Here is a 21546-nt window from a genome sequence, read left to right as displayed (position 1 = left end):
CTACTACTTCTCCTGCACTGAAAATGTAACTGCAGTAAAATAAATCAGTAAAATATATTTAAAGTATTTAAGGTTTATGTATCAGACTGCATCATTATACATTATTATCTTTCTGATTTATTAATAATAACAAATTTACCTTTGAGATTAATAAAGTATGTAAGAAGCTGGTGCCATGAAATATTTGATATTTTAAGCCATTTAAGCCATCACTGAGACTATTCCAGCATATGAATTTAAAAATATGAATTTATCCTCAATCGGTCATTGCCCAGAGGGACTAACATGCCTCTTTAGTATGGACTGCCATTCATGCCGATTGAGGACATCTTTTGCGTGATGCAGATCACCCACTCTCATGTTTCCACCTCCATGTGTCACTGATGGTGTTAGGCAGGCATCTATCATCTTTTCATGAGCTCTGTGTCTGACACATGGTCTTTGCTTGAATTAAAAGCCCTCAAACTTTGACTCTTCAGTCCATAAGATTTTATTTCAGTCATCTAAAGTCCACAGTTTGTGCACCTTTTCCCAATGCATAATTTTCCTCTGTATTTTAAAACCTTAGTAGTTTTTTCTTGGTAACTCTGCCCAAGAGACCAGCCGACCTGAGTTTAAATGCAGCTAATTCAGGAGCAGTGAGGAGTCTGTACAACTTTTAAAGAAATCTATAATTCTTGGCTAAATCTTAGAGAATAACTTTCCCTTTTCAAAATAAGTATAGACTGATGGGTTTCTAAGAAAGGCTGTTTTTGTTTGACCATTTTTAATTCCAATTTACACTGGAAATGACAGGTAACCCTAAGTATAGAGGAAAGTCCTAATATAAACTCATGTTATTGTTTTAATGAACTTATTTTAAAATGTTTTCACACGTGGGAACAATGCAGATAAATAATCTCTGTGTTTTGGTATTTGTTTTTTTACATTTCAGTGAAAGAATGACATAAAATCTTTGTGTTCAACTCATTTCGACAGCATAAATTTCACAGAAGAATCAGTGGTATAATAATAATAATAATAACAAGTATTTGATTTATCATCTGTAAACTGATAAAAGCAGTAACAAATTCAGTGTTTGAACGGTGGGAGGATAAGATTATACGTAAAGAAATTATTCCAAGTACAAGTTGTACTTGTATTTGTACTTGGGTCCGGAACCTGAAGCTGCCCGCCACCCCCCATCCAAGGCAGCAGTGAGCGGCAGGGGGCGGCACCGCATCGCTCGGGCGGGCTGCCTGATAACAGAGACTCCTGCGCGGCTCCTCCGGATCAAAAACAGCTAGAGCTCAGACAGCGACACCGAAGAGTCCAGGTAAGTCCTTGCTTTGACGTCACTCGTTGTTTTTGTGGAGCAGGATCACCTGAGTGAGACCGAGGCTGTAGATCAGAGAAAATCAGGTCTTTGGTGGACAGCAATGAGTCCGGTTTCCTGCTCTGACAGTGGATCCCGGTTCAGACTTCACGCAGAGTCTGTCGCAGGTAAAATGTGCAGAAACTGATCAGGAACAAACAGCTGAGCGGAAAACTGCAGGACTGAAGTAATGGAGTAGTTACTAAAGTGGCGTCCAAATGTAGTTAAAGTGCCAGAAGTAAAATCCTGAGATTATGCGTTATTGATCAATAATGTTGTAGCTGATTATAAGGAAACTCTTCTGATGATGTAGAATCTAATAAGTAATTTGTGTACTTGTGGGTATCTGTGTGTTTGTGGACAAATTGGGAGAAAACCAGTGAGAACATAACGATGAAGTATTTCCATAATTCATATCATGCGTTCCCACCACGTTTCTGTGTATTTTAGCTTTACATGAAGTAGTCCAACACAGCACGTGTAACTGATTGATTATTGATTATCTGATCCTAAGTGCATTCAGCTCAGTGTTTGTTGGTGTATGTCAGAATGAAGATGCTGCATAGTTTCCTCCTCCTCTGGGTTTTGATGGTCACAGTTTCAGCTCAGCAGGGGGACGAACCCATCACGTACTTGGTAAGAACACAAACACCAACTTACCAACACAGAAAGATTCACCAGTAGCTCACAGTGAACCAGTGAACTGAACTGTCAGGACCAGATATGCAGTGTAAACACTCTATAATGAGGAGACATCAGGTCAAGGTTTGTATCACTGATGAGACGCTACAGAGACAAAAGACAGAGACAGGAGTTTTTTAGAAGTCATTAAGTAGAGCAGACACAGAAAGTCAGAGTCTGGACAAATAGTTCTTGATCCATCCAGGTGTTGCCAGGGAGTATGAGGGGGTTGCCATGGTGACTCTGGGTGCTTACTAGGAAAAGCTTTACATTTGTTGTGGTGAACTCTGTGTTTGCAGTATTATCACAGCATGGTACTGTCAGTACCATCTGATCACTAACCTGATATTGTCCGACAGTGTACAGAGGGCTACGAGTTCAGCCTGGAGGAGCAGGAGTGTAAAGGTGAGAAGATTACTTTGTTCTCTATTCCTGAGACCACAGACACGGAACAGCTTTAATGACTGATCAATGGTTTTTGATCAAAAACATCGACAATAGAAACGTTTTAAACTGTCTCAAAATCTCAGTCTTTTCAGTCAAAACTAATTCTTAAGTTTATTATCCTCTTCTAAACATACTTTAAAAAGAAAAGAGAAAACAGTGGCAGGAAGAATATTTCCTCCTCTGTAGTTTCTCTGTTTCCTGTTTAATGTTGTCAGACTACATTTCTCAGACATCAACGAGTGCGACACATTGCCAGACGCCTGTAAAGGAGGGATGAGTTGCATCAACCACTACGGAGGATACTTCTGTCTGCCACAGAATGCCCAGATCTTCATCAGTAACGGAGACCAGGAACCCACCACCACAACTCGTGCCCCCCCTCCACACCTCATCCCCTTACCTGCTGGACCCAATCACCGCAGCAATTACCAGATTACTAGCAACCAGGCTGGCAACCAAGGCAGGCCAATCTCTGTCCAGTGTCCAGTTGGATTCACTGGAGACGAGTACAACTTCTGCAGAGGTGAGTTCACTACTGCAACTCCAAGGCAACTACTAATCGCTTGTGCTACATAGACATAACCTGAGGCGCATTTTTAGACTTCTGGTTAATTTCCATTGAACTAACCATTTTTACAGAAAACACACTCAGCTGAAACTAACAATCTAGCTTCTCCTACAGCAACGCTACTACTGAACACTAACTGAGAGTTGTGTATTTCACCTACCTGGAAACAATATGTTGGTTTTGTTGGTATTTTAAACAGTTGTTCTGTCCTATCCAATGTGTTCCTGTAACCTCCAAACTCCTCTCTGCACCCTATGTCAACAAGATGCTGCATCTGCTCAGACCACAGACCAGTAAACTGGTTTCATGCTCTGTGGATTTGTAATGGTAGTTTCAACATCCTGAACACTGTCATAGTTCAGCTGACTGTTTTTCAGTCAAATACAGCAAAGGATCTCTGCTTCTTCTTCTGCTGCTGTTCTTCCTACTCTTTCTCTTGCTGTCAGAGGTCACCATTCTGGTTTGTAGATTGTAGAATGTGTGTGAATGGAAACCATAAATTCACCTTAGCTGTGGACTGATTTGTACCGATTATTGATTGTTGAGGTGGATTGACTTTAATGTGGACTGACTGTAGAAACTGGGTGTTTGTTCCAGATGTGAACGAGTGTGTTCCCAGCAGCCCCTGTCAGCATCAGTGCTACAACCTGCCAGGGTCCTTCCTCTGTCAGTGTGACCAGGGCTATGAGCTGACTGCAGACCAGCTCAACTGTCACGGTCCTTACATTCACACACTTACACATTTATTTGATAAGAGCTGAGCCTGTTCCCCTCAGTTTCATAAACCAGACTGAACTGGATACAGCTCAGGAACTTTATTTGTCTCTGCTGTCTGTCAGATGTGGACGAGTGCCAGCTGTCTTCCTACATGTGTCAGTGGCAGTGTGTGAACCAGCCCGGCTCCTACAGCTGCATGTGTCCTGAAGGGTACCAGCTGCAGGGAACACGCATGTGCCAAGGTACCTGCCTTCCCCCACTGCCACACAGAAACACTGATCACATCAAACACACACACACACACACACACACACACACACACACACACACACACACACACACACACACACACACACACACACACACACACACACACAGACACACTTCAGCTTACAGGTTTAAATACTGTATCACTAAAGTACCACTCTTTTCTACATACAAAGTACATGTGACTTGATAGGGAACCTGCAGTGATCTTCTTTGTTCTCTTTCTGGTCCCAGACATCAATGAGTGTGAAACTGGATCAAACTGTCCTGAGGACCAGATGTGTTGGAACTACTTTGGAGGTTACCGCTGCTATCCCAGAAACCCCTGCCAGGTGCCCTACATACAGACCAGCGAGGGGTGAGAATCCAAGACAAAGGATTGTGACGGTTTAAGGCATGGTTTAGTTTCAGAGGAGAGAAGAGGATGATTGCAGGTCATCAGGTAGAAGTGGTTCAGGTTTATTTGCCTCAGTTTCACTTGTTTTTGTTTAACGACATGGTAAAGCTGAAGATAATTTTTTACAAAGGCGATGGTCAAGTTCTTTACTTTAATATCGTTATAGCAGCCAAAAAGCTGAGAAAACACCTGATACCACCTAGTAACTCTTAGGAACACCATAGCAACTATATTAATTTTTCATTGTTGACAGCCATCCAGCCACAGGTAAAACCATAGCAACCGCATGTTATCATTAGTATTAATACCATAGAAACAAACTGGAAAACCCAGCATTAGTTACTAACCATCAGGAAAGCCATAGCCACCTCAAAGAACCACTCACTGACACCACCGGAATAACCTGGTACATTGTAGCAACCTCTCCCTAAAACCAAGGTAACACCATAGCAGCCACAAAGCAACCAAGTGCTACCACCACTGGAGAATCTAGCTCTGGTTTATAGCTGGTTGTCACCATGTTCCTAATAGCTTGAACAATGCAGTGAGTTCACTTGTCGTCTCTGTATCACAGCCGCTGCAGCTGCCAGTCTCTGAGCACGTGCAGAGGACTCCCTCCCTCCATCGTCTACAAGTACATGAGCATCACCTCGGAGCGCTCAGTGCCGGCCGACATTTTCCGGATCCAGGCCACCAGCGTCTTCCCTAACATGCACAACACCTTCAGGATCAAGGCCGGCAATGAGGACGGACAGTTCTTCCTCAGGGTACAGCTCATGTCTGATAATGTCTGATTCTCTGGGCTGAGCACACTTGTTTTCATCTATTTCTTTTATTTCTGTTTAATCTTATCTCTTTTCTAACTGACTCATCACATTTAACCCATTTTCATGTCAGTTTAATCCAAATAGACTGAATGTAGTTTAATCTCATCTCATTCATGACATTGAAACACATTTTTGTTATATCTCATCTTATTTCTGATTTTAACATTTTCTTCCAGTCTCAGATCTTATGTCATTAATGAATTATTCTCAGATGTTTGATGATCTAGTTGTTGCTCTTGTTGTTGCAGAGATCCAGTAATGTCAGTGCCATGCTGGTGATGGCCCGTCCTCTGATTGGACCCAGAGAACACGTCCTGGACCTGGAGATGGTGACGCAGAACTCGGCTCTCAGTTATCGCTCCAGTTCTTTGCTGCGACTCACCATTGTTGTGGGTCCATACACCTTCTAGAAACTTTTACTCCTTCACTGAGATCTGTTTCCAGCAACTAGTGGACTTTTCATTTGACAGAGGAACTGTTATGTTTGCCTTTGATATTAAACGTGTAGAAAAAGTAAACTTCTGACTTGTATCAGAGCACAGATGTAAAATCCAGATCAGGTTTCAGACTCTTATTTCCAACGTGTTTTTGTCTTTAAGGTTTAATGTTTATGACATGAAGAATGATTCAGACAAGAGAAAGAAATAAGTAAACTTTCCATATCAGCCCACACACAGAGTAGCAGCATCTCCTCTCCACTTCTGCTGCATTTTCTCTGCAGAAATGGGGGGGGCTTTAGCTATCAAAAGTGATGCACATTGATCAGCCACAACATTAAGACTGTGTATCTGTGTAAGTCCTGCCTGAACTCTGCAGAACTCAGAGTCTGTTTGTTGTGTAACTAAAAGCAGGAAACTCTGACTCTGTTTTCTCGGTTCTCTGGCGTCTCTGCTCATGTTGGCATGAAGACGTCATTCAGCAGCTCACTTCTTCTCTAGTGCCAGCTGCACTTTTCTGCTTCTTTACCGGAAAAAAATGAGTTTAGTCAGGAAACAGACTCAGAGCTGGAGATGGTCCATAATCTTCACTGTCATCAGAGTCTGACATGTTTTATTGGGATTTTAGGAAGCGAAGGAGAACAAACACTGGAAAACCAACACATGCGGTTTGATGAAGAGAGTATTCACAGCTATGGAGCTGAAAAGGGTTCAGTTTGATGCTTTTTGTCCTCTGTTAATTCACATTAATTCAATTCAACTTTATTTATATAGGGCCAATTCATAACAAAGTCATCTCAAGGCACTTTACAGAATAAAGTCAAAACTATAAAGATGTATAGAGAGAACCCAACAATTCCCCCTTGAGCAAGCCCTAGACAACAGTTGAGAGGAAAAACTCCCTTTAATAGAAGAAACCTCCACCTGCAGGAAGGAACAGAGAGAGGGAGACAGAGAAGGAGAAAGACAACTATGGGAGGAAACACAGAAAGTTAATGTCATACAGTAGTGACAAATGTGGGGTGAGAGGAACGGAGAGAGGGACAAGAGGAGGAAAGGGGCTCAGTGCATTGGGGTGTGGTCCCCCAGCAGTTGTATAGTTAAGCCTATAGCAGCATAACTATAACTAAGTATAAGCTTTATCATAGAGGAAGGTTTTAAGCCTAGACTTAGAAGTAGAGAGGGTGTCTGCTTCCCGAATTTTAAATTCTATTCTAAATTTAATGGGAAGCCAATGGAGAGAAGCTAGTGAAGGTGAACTATGACCTCTCTTGCTAATTCCTCTCTTGCACTCTTGCTGCATCATTTTGGATTAATTGCAAGCTCTTTAGGGAGTTACTGGGGCATCCTGAAAGTATGGAATTACAGTAGTCCAACCTAGAAGTAAGAAATGCATGGACTAGTTTTTCGGCATCACTTTGAGATATGATGCTCCTAATTTTAGCATTTTGTTCTGTAGGGGGAAGAAGGCTGTTCTAGAGATTTGTTTTACAACAAATTCAAAACAAACTAAATCATTTAGGGTCAGTGTCCTGTCTGCAATGGGTCGAAAACATTATATTATAAACTAATTACAGTTACTCAGATGTATTAGAGATATTGAGAAATTATTTTGTTTCGTCTGGTCCCCCTTTTGTTTAGTTTTTACTTATGAAATCAATAATATTATCTCTGACTGGGATTTCTGTTTTTAAATTTTCATGAGTCTCTTTTTACAGGAGTGGGCCAAAAGAGGGGCTAAGGGGGGCACAGCCTCTGTAAGAAAACAGATGGTGCCCCCAGGCAGAATTAGATGGTTCTTTTGAAATTTATTATCTGGTGGTTACAATGTTGTGGCTGATCAGTGTATATCCTGAGTGCAGAGTCAGCGGTTCATAGCCCAGTGCCCCCAGCCATGTGTTGAAGTTTCCATGGGTAAAACACTGAATCTCCAAACTGTCCAATTCCAGTTGCTGAGGTTTTTTTACTTGTTACTCTATTCAAAATGAAAAATATTTACATATTACTCGATGTCAAAACTATTTATTTTTTTAAAAGGGTGGGGGTCTAAGAGATGGAGGTGAAAACATTTCATCCGTCAAATTTGCAGCGCCAAGCTTTACTATTTCTTTGCTGTTTGTCGTAGCTGCTGCTAATGTTAAAATCCAGTTTTGGTTGTTTAACCATTGAAGGGCTACAGCCATCCACATCTTTGTTTGGAATGTATCTCTATGAGCTTTATATTGTTTGAAGGTTTGAAGTTGTGTTGTCGCAGTGAAAACAATCTTACCAGTACCTGCGAACAATTGTTGTATTACAATAATGTTTTTAGCACTTTTAGTTCTGACAAAATCAGAATAATGTGAATATTTTGCAGTGTGTTACAGCCCAGCGCTGCTCAGGAAAGGCATCCAGTGTAAAAATCTGTGTCACATCAATGTGCAGACCACACAATCCCCTGTGGCAAGATATTAGTAATGCTGTCTGGATAATTAGCATCATTCCACATTGCAAAAACAAAGAATGTGTGTACATGGTTCTGTGCGTGTTTGGACGTGTCAGCTGCTCTCAGTCTGATATGATTCCTGAGTTCCACTAACACCTGTTCCCACAGATCTGAGAAAATCAAACAAGTTCGGACCTGAACTTGTCACATATTAAAACACTGGTGCCAAAGTTCATTTCATCCTGAAGTAGCAATGTCTGCCTGCAAGACACAGCTCAGGGCGACAACATTTCTGAGTTGGAGTAGAAACAGTCCAAACAGCTGAATCCTGTTTCTGTCTCTGTATCCAGGCAACAGCACAACACTATGTGTGTATTCAGTAACAGCAGTTGTTGTTTCTGCATATTAACACTTTCTACAAGACTCCAGGCAACATTGAAAGGGTTTGGAAGTCCCACAGAGGCTTTACAGGAATCCCAGGAGAGGTCACCGGAGTTCTTACAGGATCCATGTGGTCCTTTACCGTCTTTGAAAACTCTTTAGAAGAAACCAGATCCCCCCCAAAACTCAACCCTGTAGGAGTACTTTAAGTATTCTGAGAGGATTTCACAGAAGTACAAACGTGTTTTACTGTAATAGGTTATGTACAGAATCCAGTTCAGAGTGGAAACAGGCCTGTTTGGATGTTTCTAGTTCAAGCTGGTTCAGTGTCTGCTTGTGCTGTGATGCCCTCCTGTGGTCTATCTACAAATAACCAGAACAGCTGCTGTGAATACAACTTTCAGTCTCATTGTTGTGTTTCAGATTCACATTTGATTCTGCACCAACTGTGCTTCAAAGTAATTGAGTACATTTGCCTAAATACTCTAGGTAACTACACATTTATTTATTTACATTTGTTTACTCCACTATATTTGAAATACATAAAGTTAAATATTGTACTTTCTGCTGGACATTTATATGACAGTAGCAGTTATCTCATTAAGTCAGTTTCTCTATTAACTAATGGCTCAATGAATTATTTGAAAAAAGTAAATGAATACTGAGATTTTTGATTATGATTATGACATCATGGCAGTACATAATTTAGTAAGAGGAAAATTTGGCATGGAATAACACTTTAAAAAAAAAACAGTATGAAAAACTATGTGTGAGCTGAGAGGAGTGAGACTCCTGCTTCTGTTTAATACAATCACTCCTTTAGCAGACACTTTGATCCAAAACCATTTACAAGTAATGAGCACACACCTGAGTAACTTCAGTGGGTCAACAACACACACAGTGTTAAAGTGAATGTGGGCCTAAAACACTGATGCTGCAGTTAGCGGACGTCTGCTCTTCTAAGTTAATAACAGGTGTCCTAGTTTATCAGGTGTCTTCTCCTGTCAGCGGTTAGGATATGGTCTAAAGAGCTGGCTAGAAAACCCATGGGGATATTTGGCAGCCCTGCCTAATTCTACTACAGTTTAATCTACTTCAAGCCTGAATTCAGGTTAACTGAGCAATTGACATTGTGATACGTAGTTTGGATGGCAGTGAAAAATAGGGGCCAAAACCAATTTCTCTAAGGCATGAAATATAAAACCATATTTAACTGTCAAAGACCTGGCAGAAATCTAAAAACTAAATGTAGCTTTTAACTTCACATGGATCAGAATAGTCACTTAGTTCTAAAACCAACCCTATTTCATTAGTATTATTAAGTACTAAAATAATAAGAGAATCTTTTTTTGTTTTTTATCTTTACAACAAATACAATTAAAAAAAAATATTAATATATTTAATGACATTCAAAAGTTTTTTAGCAAAGCGTTACAAATAAGTAGCAGACACTAGGGGCAATGTAGGGTTCACTTTAGCATGTAGCCAGGGGGTAACGGGAATCAAACCACTGACCCTGTAGTTCACGGCCAAATGAACAGCCATCAAATCCACAATCCAGATGGTCTGCACGTGTTTGTAGTTCTCTGTGTGTAGTCCTGCAGGGAGCGGGTCGTTGACCAAATAAGGAGCGGCTGCGCCATAAAAGGAAACGTGCCTCTTTATATGTAGGAAAGTAGTTCCTCTGAGAATCCCAAAGAACGTAGTATCATTGCGCACTACCTCCAATACCTCCACACTTTTAAAAACACAAAATTATGTAGAACACGTTGATGTGACAATTCTATTAAAATAAATAACATTGTAAAACGGGAGTGTTACACAGTCTGCAGAGCTATAGTCTAGAGTGGCTGGATATGACCAAGTGCTGTTCGTCATTTCCTTATGTGATGCGGAGTGATCCGGGGGCCGGGCCTGACTGATTACTGTAGAAAAACTCCTCTTTTTAACTTTATTCTCCAATTTTTGAATAAGATTCATTATTTTTAATGGAGACAATATTTTTGGATTTGACCTTTGGTATCATCCGGCGGCTCGCTCTTAGCTCTCCCTGATTTACAGAGTTTCATGATGGACAGATAGCTGGACTTGTTGCTAGTAACCGCTAGCTGTTTAGCTCAGTTAGCCGTGTGGCTAGCGTTACTCTTAGCTAGCAGTGCCCGGACCAGAGCTTTGAGCGCTGCTTGACGGTTGTGTTTACACCGCCAGCACAGGAGATTTGGCCCGCCAGGGCAGGGAGTATCCAGGTCCAGGAAGGGGGATGCTGGCGGGGAACGGCGCCGGAATGGGGACCAGAACCGGAGGCGCGCGGGCGGGTAACGGAACCGGGCTGAGCAGCCTCTCAGTGAACACGAGCGGACCGGGACCGAACGCCGTCTCCGGGACTGACGGAGGCCAATTTGAGAACCGAGAATACAGCACCGAGGTGGTTTACAGCGGCTCCGACCAGGACTCGGACTCCGGGGATGACGAGGACACCGCGGGCTCAGGCGGTGACAGGAGAGGGGTGAAGCGCGAGAGGAGAGAGAGGGAGCTCGGCCACCAGTCAACGACTACCTCCGGAGGCTTGAGCGGAGGTTACAGCAGCGTCAGCCCAGGTGTGCCCGGGGCCAAACCTGGTAAGAAAACCAGGGGAAGAGTAAAGATCAAGATGGAGTTCATAGACAACAAACTGAGGCGCTACACCACGTTCAGCAAGCGAAAGACCGGGATCATGAAGAAGGTAAGTCGGGAGAAACACACCCGATAGGTATCAGAGCTCACAGGGGATCCTGCTCCTTAAGTACTCAACATAACTCGAGAGTAAAAATTATTCATTTTACAGCTCCGAAAGCTAGAAAGTTTGAAAAATGTAATATTTATTTTTCTCACCTTTAAAAACATATATAGGACAGATTAAGTGAAACTAAGGTTAATTTTCAGGTTTAACATCGGTGGATCAGTAGAGGAAGCGGGTGGTCATATGGTCAGTGGTTTATCCCGCATTACTTCTTGAGTAAGACACATAACCTAAAGTTTTTCCTCGTGTGTGTAGAGTGTAGGTGTAAGCATCTGATAACGGTAAACTTCTGTAGCTTAATGTGGAAAACATCAAAGTTTAATGAAACAATAAACCGGATTTACCTCCTTCACTTCTCAGTAATATTAATCATTGTCTTTAGTTAGGAGACAGTCTACAATCTGTAGAATAAATAAAAAGAACCACAGTGTTACTATTATTTTTAAATAAATAAAACGGTAGGGTGAGGATGTAAAGCCCCAAACACTGATGTTTTATCTGTTTGGACTTTTGTAAGGTGTTTTGTTGAAATAAATCATTATGGATGCAATTTGGAAAAGATTCACCATTTTAGCCTGAACTGGCGCTTAATGAGCTTTTTACATGCATCAAAAGGAAATGTGAAATTGATAAATGCATCCCCCACCCCCAACAGGCATATGAGCTGTCCACGCTGACGGGGACCCAGGTGCTGCTGCTTGTTGCCAGTGAGACGGGTCACGTCTACACCTTCGCCACCAGGAAGCTGCAGCCCATGATCACCTCAGAGACAGGCAAGGCTCTGATCCAGACCTGCCTCAACTCTCCGGACTCACCACCCCGCTCCGACCCCTCCTCGGACCAGAGGATGAGTGCCACGGGCTTCGAGGAGACTGACCTCACCTACCAAGTGTCCGAGGCTGATGGCTCTTCTGAGGTTTCCAAGGTAACAAAGAAAACAAATGGTAAGGTATCGAGGACAAATGAGGTCAAGACTGTCTAACTTTAAGTTAAACTCACCTTTAGTAATCTGCTGTTCCACCTGCAATGCTGCACATTCCACCCCAAGAACGTGATGAAAGGAAGAACTCTGATGCAGCTTCTCATTCACTCATGTTTGTAAAAACTGGAATTAAGACAAATTAAATTAGTATGCATGATCTTCAATATACTTTACAACTTTTCTTAACATCTCCATGTATGTCTGACATAGGTAGTTACTTGCCCACAGTAAATAAAACGGAAGAAAATGAACAATGACATAAATGGCATATTAAATCTTGGTTTGATTATTTTCTCATGTTGTTCGGGCTCTCAAATGAGGCTCCAAGTGCTTCCACATGGATTCTGAACCTTCCTGTTTGTGTTCCCTGCAGGATCTGATCAAACCAACTTTCACCACATCTAGCCTGCCCGGCTCCACACAGCCCACACCTTCCTCCTCATCCTCTTCTTCTTCCTCAGTCTCCATGCAGGTGCAGACCAGCACCCCCTCCTGGCAGCCACCTTCCTCCTCCACCAATGGAACTGTACTCAAGACACCTGAAGGCGTGGTTCTTGCTGGAGGCTTCACCTTGATGCCGGGTAGGAGGCAGGCATGGCTTTCTTTCGCCTGTCACTGTCACCCGCTTATGTCTATTATTGTAATGTGTTAACTGTCTCTTCCTGCAGCTTTATCGGAGTCGTCTTCAGTTGATGCTCAGTCACACTGGGCATCAGTCAATAATCAATAAATGATCGGATTAGTTCAGACACATCGGAGAGGAGGGGGAGTCTTTTGGGATGATGGTTGGATTATTTAGATAAAATAGAGTAGTGGGGTATAGATATGATAGAAGTGATGCGTAAGCAAGCAGCAGTTATCCATATTCACCAGTCCCTGCAGTGTAAACTCTTAGCTGCTTTGGTACTTTTTAACTTGTATCTGCCACCCCTCACCCTATACCTGTCCACAGGTGCCTCTCTGCCCCCCGGCACACACACCATCCCCATCAGACATCTGCAGGGCCAACCTCTGGCCATCCAAGGGTCTGTGGCCCCCGGGCCCGCTGCCACACTGCACGCTTCGTCCACACAGCCAACCACGCTGCTCCGCCTCCCCACAACCATGTCACTGTCAGGTCAGCACGCTGCCACACCCCCTGCATGCCTGAGAGAAAGTGTATGTTCGACTGTGTCTGTGAGGACCGGTTTGAGCTACATTAGAAGTCCAAACCTGTTTCCAGTTAGGGTTATGGGATGATGGGGCATTATGTCAGTGAGTTACCTCACAAAGGTGTGTCTATTATGCTCAACCTTTTTAAAGCTTTGGAACAAAACCTAAATTTAAACTTAACAGTTTTCCAACAGACTTAGCCCAACTCCTAGTTGATGATGGAATCAATTATCTGAGGAAACCTTGATCCAACCACCTCCTCTCTGCCTCCTTCCAAAAAGATAATAACATAAATTTCTTACACATAAAGACCTGGAGACAGAAGCAAGTAGATCTGCTTTGAAAATTAAAACTTAAAAAGAAGCTTCTTTTTTGTGTTCAACAGGAGGTGGAGTATCTCAGCAGCTGCAGACCATCCACGTTCAGCCCAGCAGTCAGCAGGCCTCCATTAATCAGAGCAGCTCAGATATCCACCCCCCTGCTTCCTCCACAGGTAATAAAAAACCCTACCTCCTCCATTCCCTGCTTCAGAATCAGCTATATTGGCCAAGTGGGTTTGGACACTGGTTGGGTGCCTAGGGGAAAACAATCACACGTTGTGGACAAAAGCAGTAGGCAACAGGAAAATGGTAATGATGTTTCTTTTACTTTTTTGTTGTGTATGTTTATTGTTGTAGTAAAATACTTTATTTCAGACACAAACAGCCTGAAAATTTTGTTTTTGTTTTGTTCTGCAGGTCAGTTTTCTTTTTTTCTTTTTTTTATTTCTTGTGGGAGGATCCTCTGTGAGGGGTTGCTGTTATTAATGCAAGAACAACATACTCTGTATGACTTACTAAAATTCTTTCTTCTTTTCCTTTCAGCTTTTGCCTTTCAGGGGTCACGACAGCAAATCATGTGCCTGCATCTAACCTTATCCTCTGCATCCTCTTCTCTCACACCAACTAACTTCATGTCCTCTCTCACTACATCCGTAAATCTCCTCTTTTGTCTTCCTCTAGACCTCCTGCCTGGCAGCTCCAACCTCAGCATCCTTCTAACGATAAATTCAGTCTCTTCTCTGAACATATTCAAACCACTTCAATCTGGTCTCTCTGACTTTATCTCCAAAACATCTAACATGAGCTGTCCCTCTGATGTCCTCATTCGTGATCCTGTCCATCCTCATCACTCCCAAAGAGAAACTCAACATCTTAGGCTCTGCTACCTCCAGCTCTGCTTCCTGTGTCTTCTTCAGTGCCACTGTCTCTAAGCTGAACAACATCGCTGCACCTTCTTCACCTCTGCTCCCTGTGACTTCATTCTGTCTTACAGCGGCTAAGCTTCATTCCTCTTTTTTTCCCAGGGCAGCCCTCCGCTTCTCTAGATTTTCCTCCACGTGTTGTCACTACAGATCACAATATCATCTCCAAACATCATAGTCCATGGAAATTCCTGTCTAACTTTATCAGTCAGCCTGTCCTTAACCAGAGCAAACAAGAAGGGACTTAGAGCCGATCCTTGATGCAGACCCACCTCCACCTTGAACTCCTCTGTCACACCTACAGCACACCTCACCACGGTCTTACAGCTCTCATACATGTCCTGCACCACAGTAACATACTTCTCTGCCACTCCAGACTTCCTCATACAATAACACAGCTCCTCTCCCGGCACCATTTCATATGCTTTCTCTAAATCTATGAAGACACAATGCAACTCCCTATGACCTTCTCTGTATTTCTTCATCAGCCTCCTCAAAGCAAATACTGCATCTGTCATTCTCTTAGTAGGCATGAAACCATATTGACTTACTAACATCTGTATTTTAAAAACTTTTAAAATGTGAGTCACACTTCCATAGCATATTTAAAGCTTCCGTCTGATCTGAGAACAGCTGCAGTCAGAAGTTGCCATCGATGTGAAGTTGCTGTAGTATGTGACATTATGCTGAAGAGGCCTGTGGGTCTTAAATTCGAAAGTCATCAGTTTTTCCTCTCTCTTTTTTGCAGCAAGTCTGTCGGCCTCCATTGTCTCTTCTTCTTCCTCCTCGTCTTCCTCAGTAGCGAGTCACATGATGTACCCTGGTGGTCCCACAGTGATGTACACGGCATCAGCACCCTCACTGGGTGATGGCAGCCTCACAGTCCTCAACACCTTTCCCCCAACAGGTCACGCCCAGTCACATGACCCAGGTACGACTATAGTTTTTTGATATATAAATGTATTATTATAAAAGCAATAATAATAATTGCCACAAGTCAATACAGTGGTTATATAATCGGCCAGTCATTAATAGTGCTCGTTACTCAGTAATGGATAACATTAGTCGTTGTCTAAATTAAGCTTGTTTTTACCTATGCCAACAACTGTGGACACTGAAACAGGGTGCTCAAACCTGTCAAATAAATTAGTCCAAAGCATTTCTCTGACATCATGTATTTCTTGGACTTGGAATAAATGTTGAGTTACTTGGATGTAGTCTTCATTATAGGGAAACTGTTCAGGATCACTATCTCTCAATCAGACTTCAATTATTAATTGTGTGGATTTGAAGTAAGTATCCTCTTTATCTAAAGCAAAGAAGTGACTCACTCTACTGCTAGAGTCAGGGTGTTTGTAACATTGGTGTTCCTGCTGCTTACTGGACAAGGAAAAGTGCGACACTCAGTTGTCAGCTGTGTGCTTAGGTCTTCTCTTCTTATAGACAGTGCACTGTGTTAACAATGTTACTTTATTAGTGCACGACATTACGGTTTTACAGTTGGCGTCCAGTTTTGTGTTAATCTTTTTTGTTGGTAACCGAAAAGCTTGTGTTTGTTGTGTCAGGTGCTGTCCCGCAGGTCATCCTCGCCTCGCTTCCTCCAGTTGCTGGTCAGATCCCGGTGTCTGCTGTCCAAATCCACCCGGTACAACCACACTGAGAACTCTACAGTACTAATACTTCTGACACTACAGACACTGTTGCCTCACACAGCTGTTTTGTGTATGTGCAGATGGTGATCAGTCAGCCGAGCAGCAGCAGCAGCAACCTGACGGAGCTGCAGGTTGTCAGTCTGGATGTGCACCAATCAAAAGATGACTGACTGTCATTTTTCTTTCTCATTTCCTCTGTCAGTTGTCCTGTTAACATGTTTATTTTTGATTATCATGTAAAAATCACAATGGACAATGTTGGAAGATGAACTCATGGAGTCAAATTAATACATTTATGTCATGTGATGTAAGGAACATTTAGGATTTTAACAACAGGCTGCAATATTATACGTTTATATTTAAGCAAAATAGAAAATAAGAAGTATAAATAATGTAAACTGTGGGAATAAGTACATGAGCATAAAGTAAAAATATAAATTTTTGGCCATGATGCCTACTGATGTCATCAGGCTGACATCCAGGTGTAGTGATTATGTCACTCACCTGTGTGTTAATCAGTATTTGTCTTGTGAATGTCCCTCTTTTTACTCTCAGTATCTTTTTGTGTTTTAGTTTAACTCTGAGATTTAAAAAAAGTGCCAAATATATTAAAGGGACAGTTCACCTTAAATGCTATCAATCATTTATATTCACGTTCCTGTTTCTTTTGGTCACTATATAAATGACATCAGTTTTAGTTTGTTTCTGTACGGGGAGAATCAGATTCAAAGATTTTCTAGTTTTTCTGTCTTTTACTGTGCTGATGCAGATTAAAGCAAGTTTACATTAAGTTCAAAATGGTGGATTCCTGAGTGAACCTTTTATAAAGGGTTAGGGTTAGAGACACGTCGATACAACAGATTCATTATGTCTGTCATTAACTGTGACATGGATTGATCATGAGGTACAGACAGCAAACAGCTGTTGATTAACTGGTTCATGAATCTGGCTATTGCACCATTTAAGGACACTCAAACATGTGAGAATCAATGTGCAACTTGAAGACTTCAAGTATCCAATAATAAACGAATAAAACAGAGACTCTGAGAATCTGATCCAGGTTCAGCTTCATTCTGCAGGAGTACGTCAGACCTGAGGACTTTATTTTATACAGATGTTTTAGACTTTTTGACCACGAAGTCAAAGATGCTTCTCTTGTTTGGCTGATTTTTCTCGGCATCACAAACTGACCGGACCGCAGCCTCTGCCATTTGACCTCTGAAAGGGGTCAGACCTCAGCTGTGTTTTTGTTTGTTCACGTACAAGCATCAATTATTGTTTTTAGATGCAGGTTGTTTCCTCTGAAACAATCAATAAAAAGACTTTTTGAAAGAAAACAGTGTCCGAGTGATGTTCAGACCTGGAGTACTGACTGGCCTGTGATCAGTTTTTGGGGACATTAGTTTTGAACAACACTTCCTGTGTTTTAGTATTTGTTTTTATGAAAGCTGTGAAATGGACAATTTATTTTACCAGGAAAAACCTCATTGAGATTAAAAATCTCTTTTTCAAGATTGCTCAATACAGGCAGCAACACAATCAACTAGTTTTGACATACAATAAAACAAAATTTCAACCATTAAGTACAAAAACTTTAAAGCAAGCATACCAGCGGTTGATAATTTGACTGAACTCATAAAACTGTAAATGCTTGGTAGGTAAAACATCTACATCCAGATGACTTTTCTTCCAAGACAGTTAACAATCTCTCAACAAATTGTTTTCATTGAATATGTTTAAGTTTTAGCTTTGATTGCAACTTATTTCACGAACAAGGTGCAGAAAAACTTAAAGCCTTTTTCTGTTTGCTTCTTAGTCTCTGGGCTGACAGCAAAAAAAGTCCCTGAGACCTGACACTTTGAACTCCTGAAATCTTCTGTTTGACATAGCATAAAAGATACTGGAGGAGCAGACCTAAAATTGCCTCATAAATCAAAATATGCCAGTGACCAATTTGCACAGAGACAGGGAGGACCAACCAACTCATTCATTCAGCAGACAGTGATGTGTAAGAGCTTTTGAATTAGTAATAAATCTCAGAGCACAGTGGTAAACAGTATGCAGTGCATGTAGGTACAAAACATCACTATAGTCTAATACAGACAGAAAGGTAGCAAGGTAACAACTAGTCTCTTTTTAGCTTTAAAATAAAGACAAAACTTAATTCTACAATAAAAACCCAGTTTGGGTTTTAACCTTTTCACCAACACTTGAATATGTAAGGAAAAGGAAAGAGTTCATCAATTAAAATTTCAAGGTATTTCTAGTTAGAAACATATTTACTCTGTGTTCCCTGTAAAGTGACAATAGAAGGCAGATTCTTTGATTTTGATTTTGATTTTGTGTCTGAGAAAAGCATAACTTTTGTCTTAACAGGATTTAATACAAGTTTTAAATGATAAACGTTTTGCTGAACAGAGTTAAAAGCTTGTTGTAGTTGGGAGAGTGCCTGGTCTGGTGATGGTCCTATGCAGTATATGGGATTGTTGTCAGCATAGAAATGAAATTTTGCATTCAACACACTTTGTTCAATGTTGTTAATTAAAACGGATCCTTGGGGCACACCCTTAATCACTCTGAGTTGAATTATAGCCCTTTACAACACACTGGGTTCCATCAGAAAGATAATTATCAAACCAGCTAACAGCTTTTTTCAATAGTCCACCTCCAGAAAGCCTTTGCACTGTGTGGTCTACTGTGTCGAATGCTTTAGAAAGGTCAGTAAAAGGGCTGCATGATGCTGCTTCTTGTCCATACATTAAATTGACAACTTTAAGAGTTGCAGATATTGTACTAAGCTTTTTTTCTAAAACCAGATTGTACATTGGATAGCACATAATAAAAAGTAAAAAAACTCCTTTACAGTATCTTAGCTAAAACATAATTTAGAGATGGGCCTAGAATTATGTAGGATTGTAGGAAGAACATATGCTGACTTCCAAATATTAGGAATTATATTAGTAGTTAAACAAAGATTAAAAATGTATTTTAAAGGAGAAAAGATAATGTCTGCTGCAAACTTTAAAAAGAAGGGCTCCAGTTTATCAGGACCAGTGGATTTTGTTATGTCCAGGAGCTTGAGATTGCTTTGCACCTCAGAGACCATTATTGGACTAAAAATAAAGGATTGTCATAAATGATCTTGACCCACACCTGCAGAGTTGAAATTCAGATGTAAGGTTAAGAGATATAAATAAAAATCCAGAAGCTATAAAATGTTAATTAAAAAAGTTTTCTGGCTTTGCCCCATGCCTGATCATGTTTATGAAGAAGACGTGATACATCTTTAGTAAACAAAGCATTATTGCAACATTTAACTAAAGCTGTTTTTATACATGCACTGGAACCCTGAATTTCTCCGGACTTTACGCGGAGGAAATGCATGTGAGAACGCAAATATCCAAGTCAGACAGCCCAGATCCAGACTTAGGTTCCCATAACATAGTCTGAGTAAGAATGGAACTGCAAGGGGGCACAAGCCAGTGTCTTCTTGTGCCAGTCCCAAGTCTGAATAAATGCAGAAGGTTGTGTTAGGAAGGGCATCTGACGTAAAACACATGCCAAATTAAACATGCGTATTGTGACAATGACTTCCATACCAGATTGGTTGGGGCCCGGGTTAACAACGACCACCACCGGTGCTGTTGACCTACAGGGTACCGGTGGAAATTGGACTACTGTTGGTCAAAGACGAAGAAGGAGAGGAGGAAGGTGTGTTCGTAGGCAGGGAGAGAAGAGGAAAGCTAAGAATGTAGGACTGTAGTCCTACATCACTGTAGTGACAGATGAAGTTAGACAGGAATCTCCATGGACTATGATGTTTGCAGATGACATTGTGATTTGTAGTGAGAGCAGGGAGCAGGTGGAAGAAAATCTAGAGAGTTGGAGGTCTGCTCTGGAAAACAGAGGAATGAAGCTTAGCCACAGCAAGACAGAATACATGTGTGTCAATGAGAGGGACCCAGGTGGAACGGTGAGGTTACAGGGAGCAGAGGTGAAGAAGGTGCAGGTCTTTAAGTACTTAGGGTCAATGGTTCAGAGCAATGGAGAGTGTGGAAAAGAGGTGAATAGGCGAGTGCAAGCAGGTTGGAACAGGTGGAGAAAAGTGTCAGTTGTGTTGTGTGATAAAAGAGTATAAGCAAGAATGAAAGGAAAGATGTTCAAGACGGTGGTGAGACCAGTGATGTTGTTCGGCTTAGAGACAGTGGCACTGAAAAAAAGACTTGAGGCAGAGCTGGAGGTAGCAGAGCTTAAGATGTTGAGGTTCACGTTGGGAGTGATGAGGATGGACAGAATCAGGAATGAGGACATCAGAGGGACAGCTCATGTTAGATGTTTTGGAAATAAAGTCAGAGAGGCCAGATTGAGGTGGTTTGGACATGTTCAGAGGAGAAACTGTGAATATATCGGTAGAAGGTTGGAGCTGCCAGGCAGGAGGTCTAGAGGAAGACCAAAGAGGAGATTTATGGATGTAGTGAGGGAGGACATGAAGTTAGTTGGTGTGAGAGAAGAGGATGCAGAGGACAAGGTTAGATGGAGGCACATGATTCACTGTGGTGACCCCTGAAAGGGAACAGCCGAAAGGAAAAGAAAGAAGAACATAGTCTGAGTAATGTGTGTGTCAGCATGGATAGAGCACGCTGCTCTACCGTGAACTGTCAGGAGGATTTAAAGGGAGCCAGTGGGCATGTTAATAAAGTTTAATTTGGCAACTGTTACAGCTTCTTTGTAAACAAAAGACAGTTCTCTGTAGCATACTTTTCTATCAACCTGCTCCTGTATGCTCTGGCCAGGCAAAACCGTCCAATCAAATCAACCTGAGAACAAATCTGACTCTGACAATGCCCTGCTGTGTGTTCCATGTGTGAAACAACTCAAGCTAACGTCCAGGCCTCATTCTACAGACAATATTCAGAGTTCATATCTCAAAAAGGTTCATGTTGCAGACCAGAAAAATAATTGAACATAAACTCAGCACCAACAGTTAGGGGTCTTCTTTGATTACATCAGGAGCTGTGTGTGTGCACACACGTGAATATGACTCTTTCCTTTGGTTTACTATTGCTGATTGGTGAACTATATTTCATACATCAAGTCCTGATGATTAATGGCTTTACCCCTTTTACTGAATAATTTTGAGTCCTGATAGTTTGAGTATTTTGGTTTATGTAATGCCCACAACACTGCTGAGTAGTAGTAAATAGTAGTAAATACACTCAGTTTTAAATTATTTTGTT

At 41.5% G+C, this 21546-nt stretch overlaps 2 protein-coding genes across 4 annotated transcripts; both read left to right on the top strand.

The window, feature by feature from the left end:
- The first annotated feature begins 1178 nt into the window (after positions 1-1178).
- Positions 1179-5812, top strand: LOC137123667 (EGF-containing fibulin-like extracellular matrix protein 1). 2 transcript variants are annotated; one of them, XM_067497748.1, is made up of 9 exons: positions 1179-1315; positions 1903-1990; positions 2395-2440; positions 2712-3005; positions 3648-3767; positions 3890-4009; positions 4269-4392; positions 5006-5198; positions 5507-5812. In XM_067497748.1, exons 2-9 carry the CDS (start codon positions 1904-1906, stop codon positions 5666-5668), a joined length of 1146 nt encoding a protein of 381 aa, XP_067353849.1. In that variant the 5' UTR covers positions 1179-1315; position 1903; the 3' UTR covers positions 5669-5812. The 2 variants fall into 2 exon arrangements, with proteins under 2 accessions (XP_067353849.1, XP_067353850.1); XM_067497749.1 differs by lacking the exon at positions 1179-1315 and adding an exon at positions 1322-1482.
- Positions 5813-10379: 4567 nt separating this feature from the next.
- LOC137123666 (serum response factor-like) lies at positions 10380-17646 on the top strand. Of its 2 annotated transcripts, XM_067497746.1 has the most exons (8): positions 10383-11223; positions 11936-12205; positions 12636-12843; positions 13215-13379; positions 13800-13907; positions 15406-15588; positions 16223-16302; positions 16390-17646. In XM_067497746.1, the coding sequence occupies exons 1-8, from the start codon at positions 10762-10764 to the stop codon at positions 16477-16479; spliced, it is 1566 nt and encodes a 521-aa protein (XP_067353847.1). In that variant the 5' UTR covers positions 10383-10761; the 3' UTR covers positions 16480-17646. The 2 variants fall into 2 exon arrangements, with proteins under 2 accessions (XP_067353848.1, XP_067353847.1); XM_067497747.1 differs by lacking the exon at positions 13215-13379 and having other exon boundaries at positions 10380-11223.
- Positions 17647-21546: the final 3900 nt, after the last annotated feature.

The sequence above is a fragment of the Channa argus genome, chromosome 3 (assembly GCF_033026475.1).
Source record: "Channa argus isolate prfri chromosome 3, Channa argus male v1.0, whole genome shotgun sequence".
Classification (NCBI taxonomy): domain Eukaryota; kingdom Metazoa; phylum Chordata; class Actinopteri; order Anabantiformes; family Channidae; genus Channa; species Channa argus.
This window is presented reverse-complemented; position numbering and strand designations above follow the sequence as displayed.

What these genes read in the sequence shown, in the direction of transcription:
- LOC137123667 (XM_067497748.1), top strand. Translation starts at nt 1,904, where the DNA reads ATGAAGATGCTGCATAGTTTCCTCCTCCTCTGGGTTTTGATGGTCACA. An exon ending in ACGAACCCATCACGTACTTG is followed by an intron (nt 1,991 to 2,394) that starts GTAAGAACACAA and finishes ATTGTCCGACAG; the next exon opens with TGTACAGAGGGCTACGAGTT. An exon ending in GGGAACACGCATGTGCCAAG is followed by an intron (nt 4,010 to 4,268) that starts GTACCTGCCTTC and finishes TTCTGGTCCCAG; the next exon opens with ACATCAATGAGTGTGAAACT.
- LOC137123666 (XM_067497746.1), top strand. Translation starts at nt 10,762, where the DNA reads ATGCTGGCGGGGAACGGCGCCGGAATGGGGACCAGAACCGGAGGCGCG. An exon ending in GCTCTTCTGAGGTTTCCAAG is followed by an intron (nt 12,206 to 12,635) that starts GTAACAAAGAAA and finishes TGTTCCCTGCAG; the next exon opens with GATCTGATCAAACCAACTTT. An exon ending in CTGCTGTCCAAATCCACCCG is followed by an intron (nt 16,303 to 16,389) that starts GTACAACCACAC and finishes GTGTATGTGCAG; the next exon opens with ATGGTGATCAGTCAGCCGAG.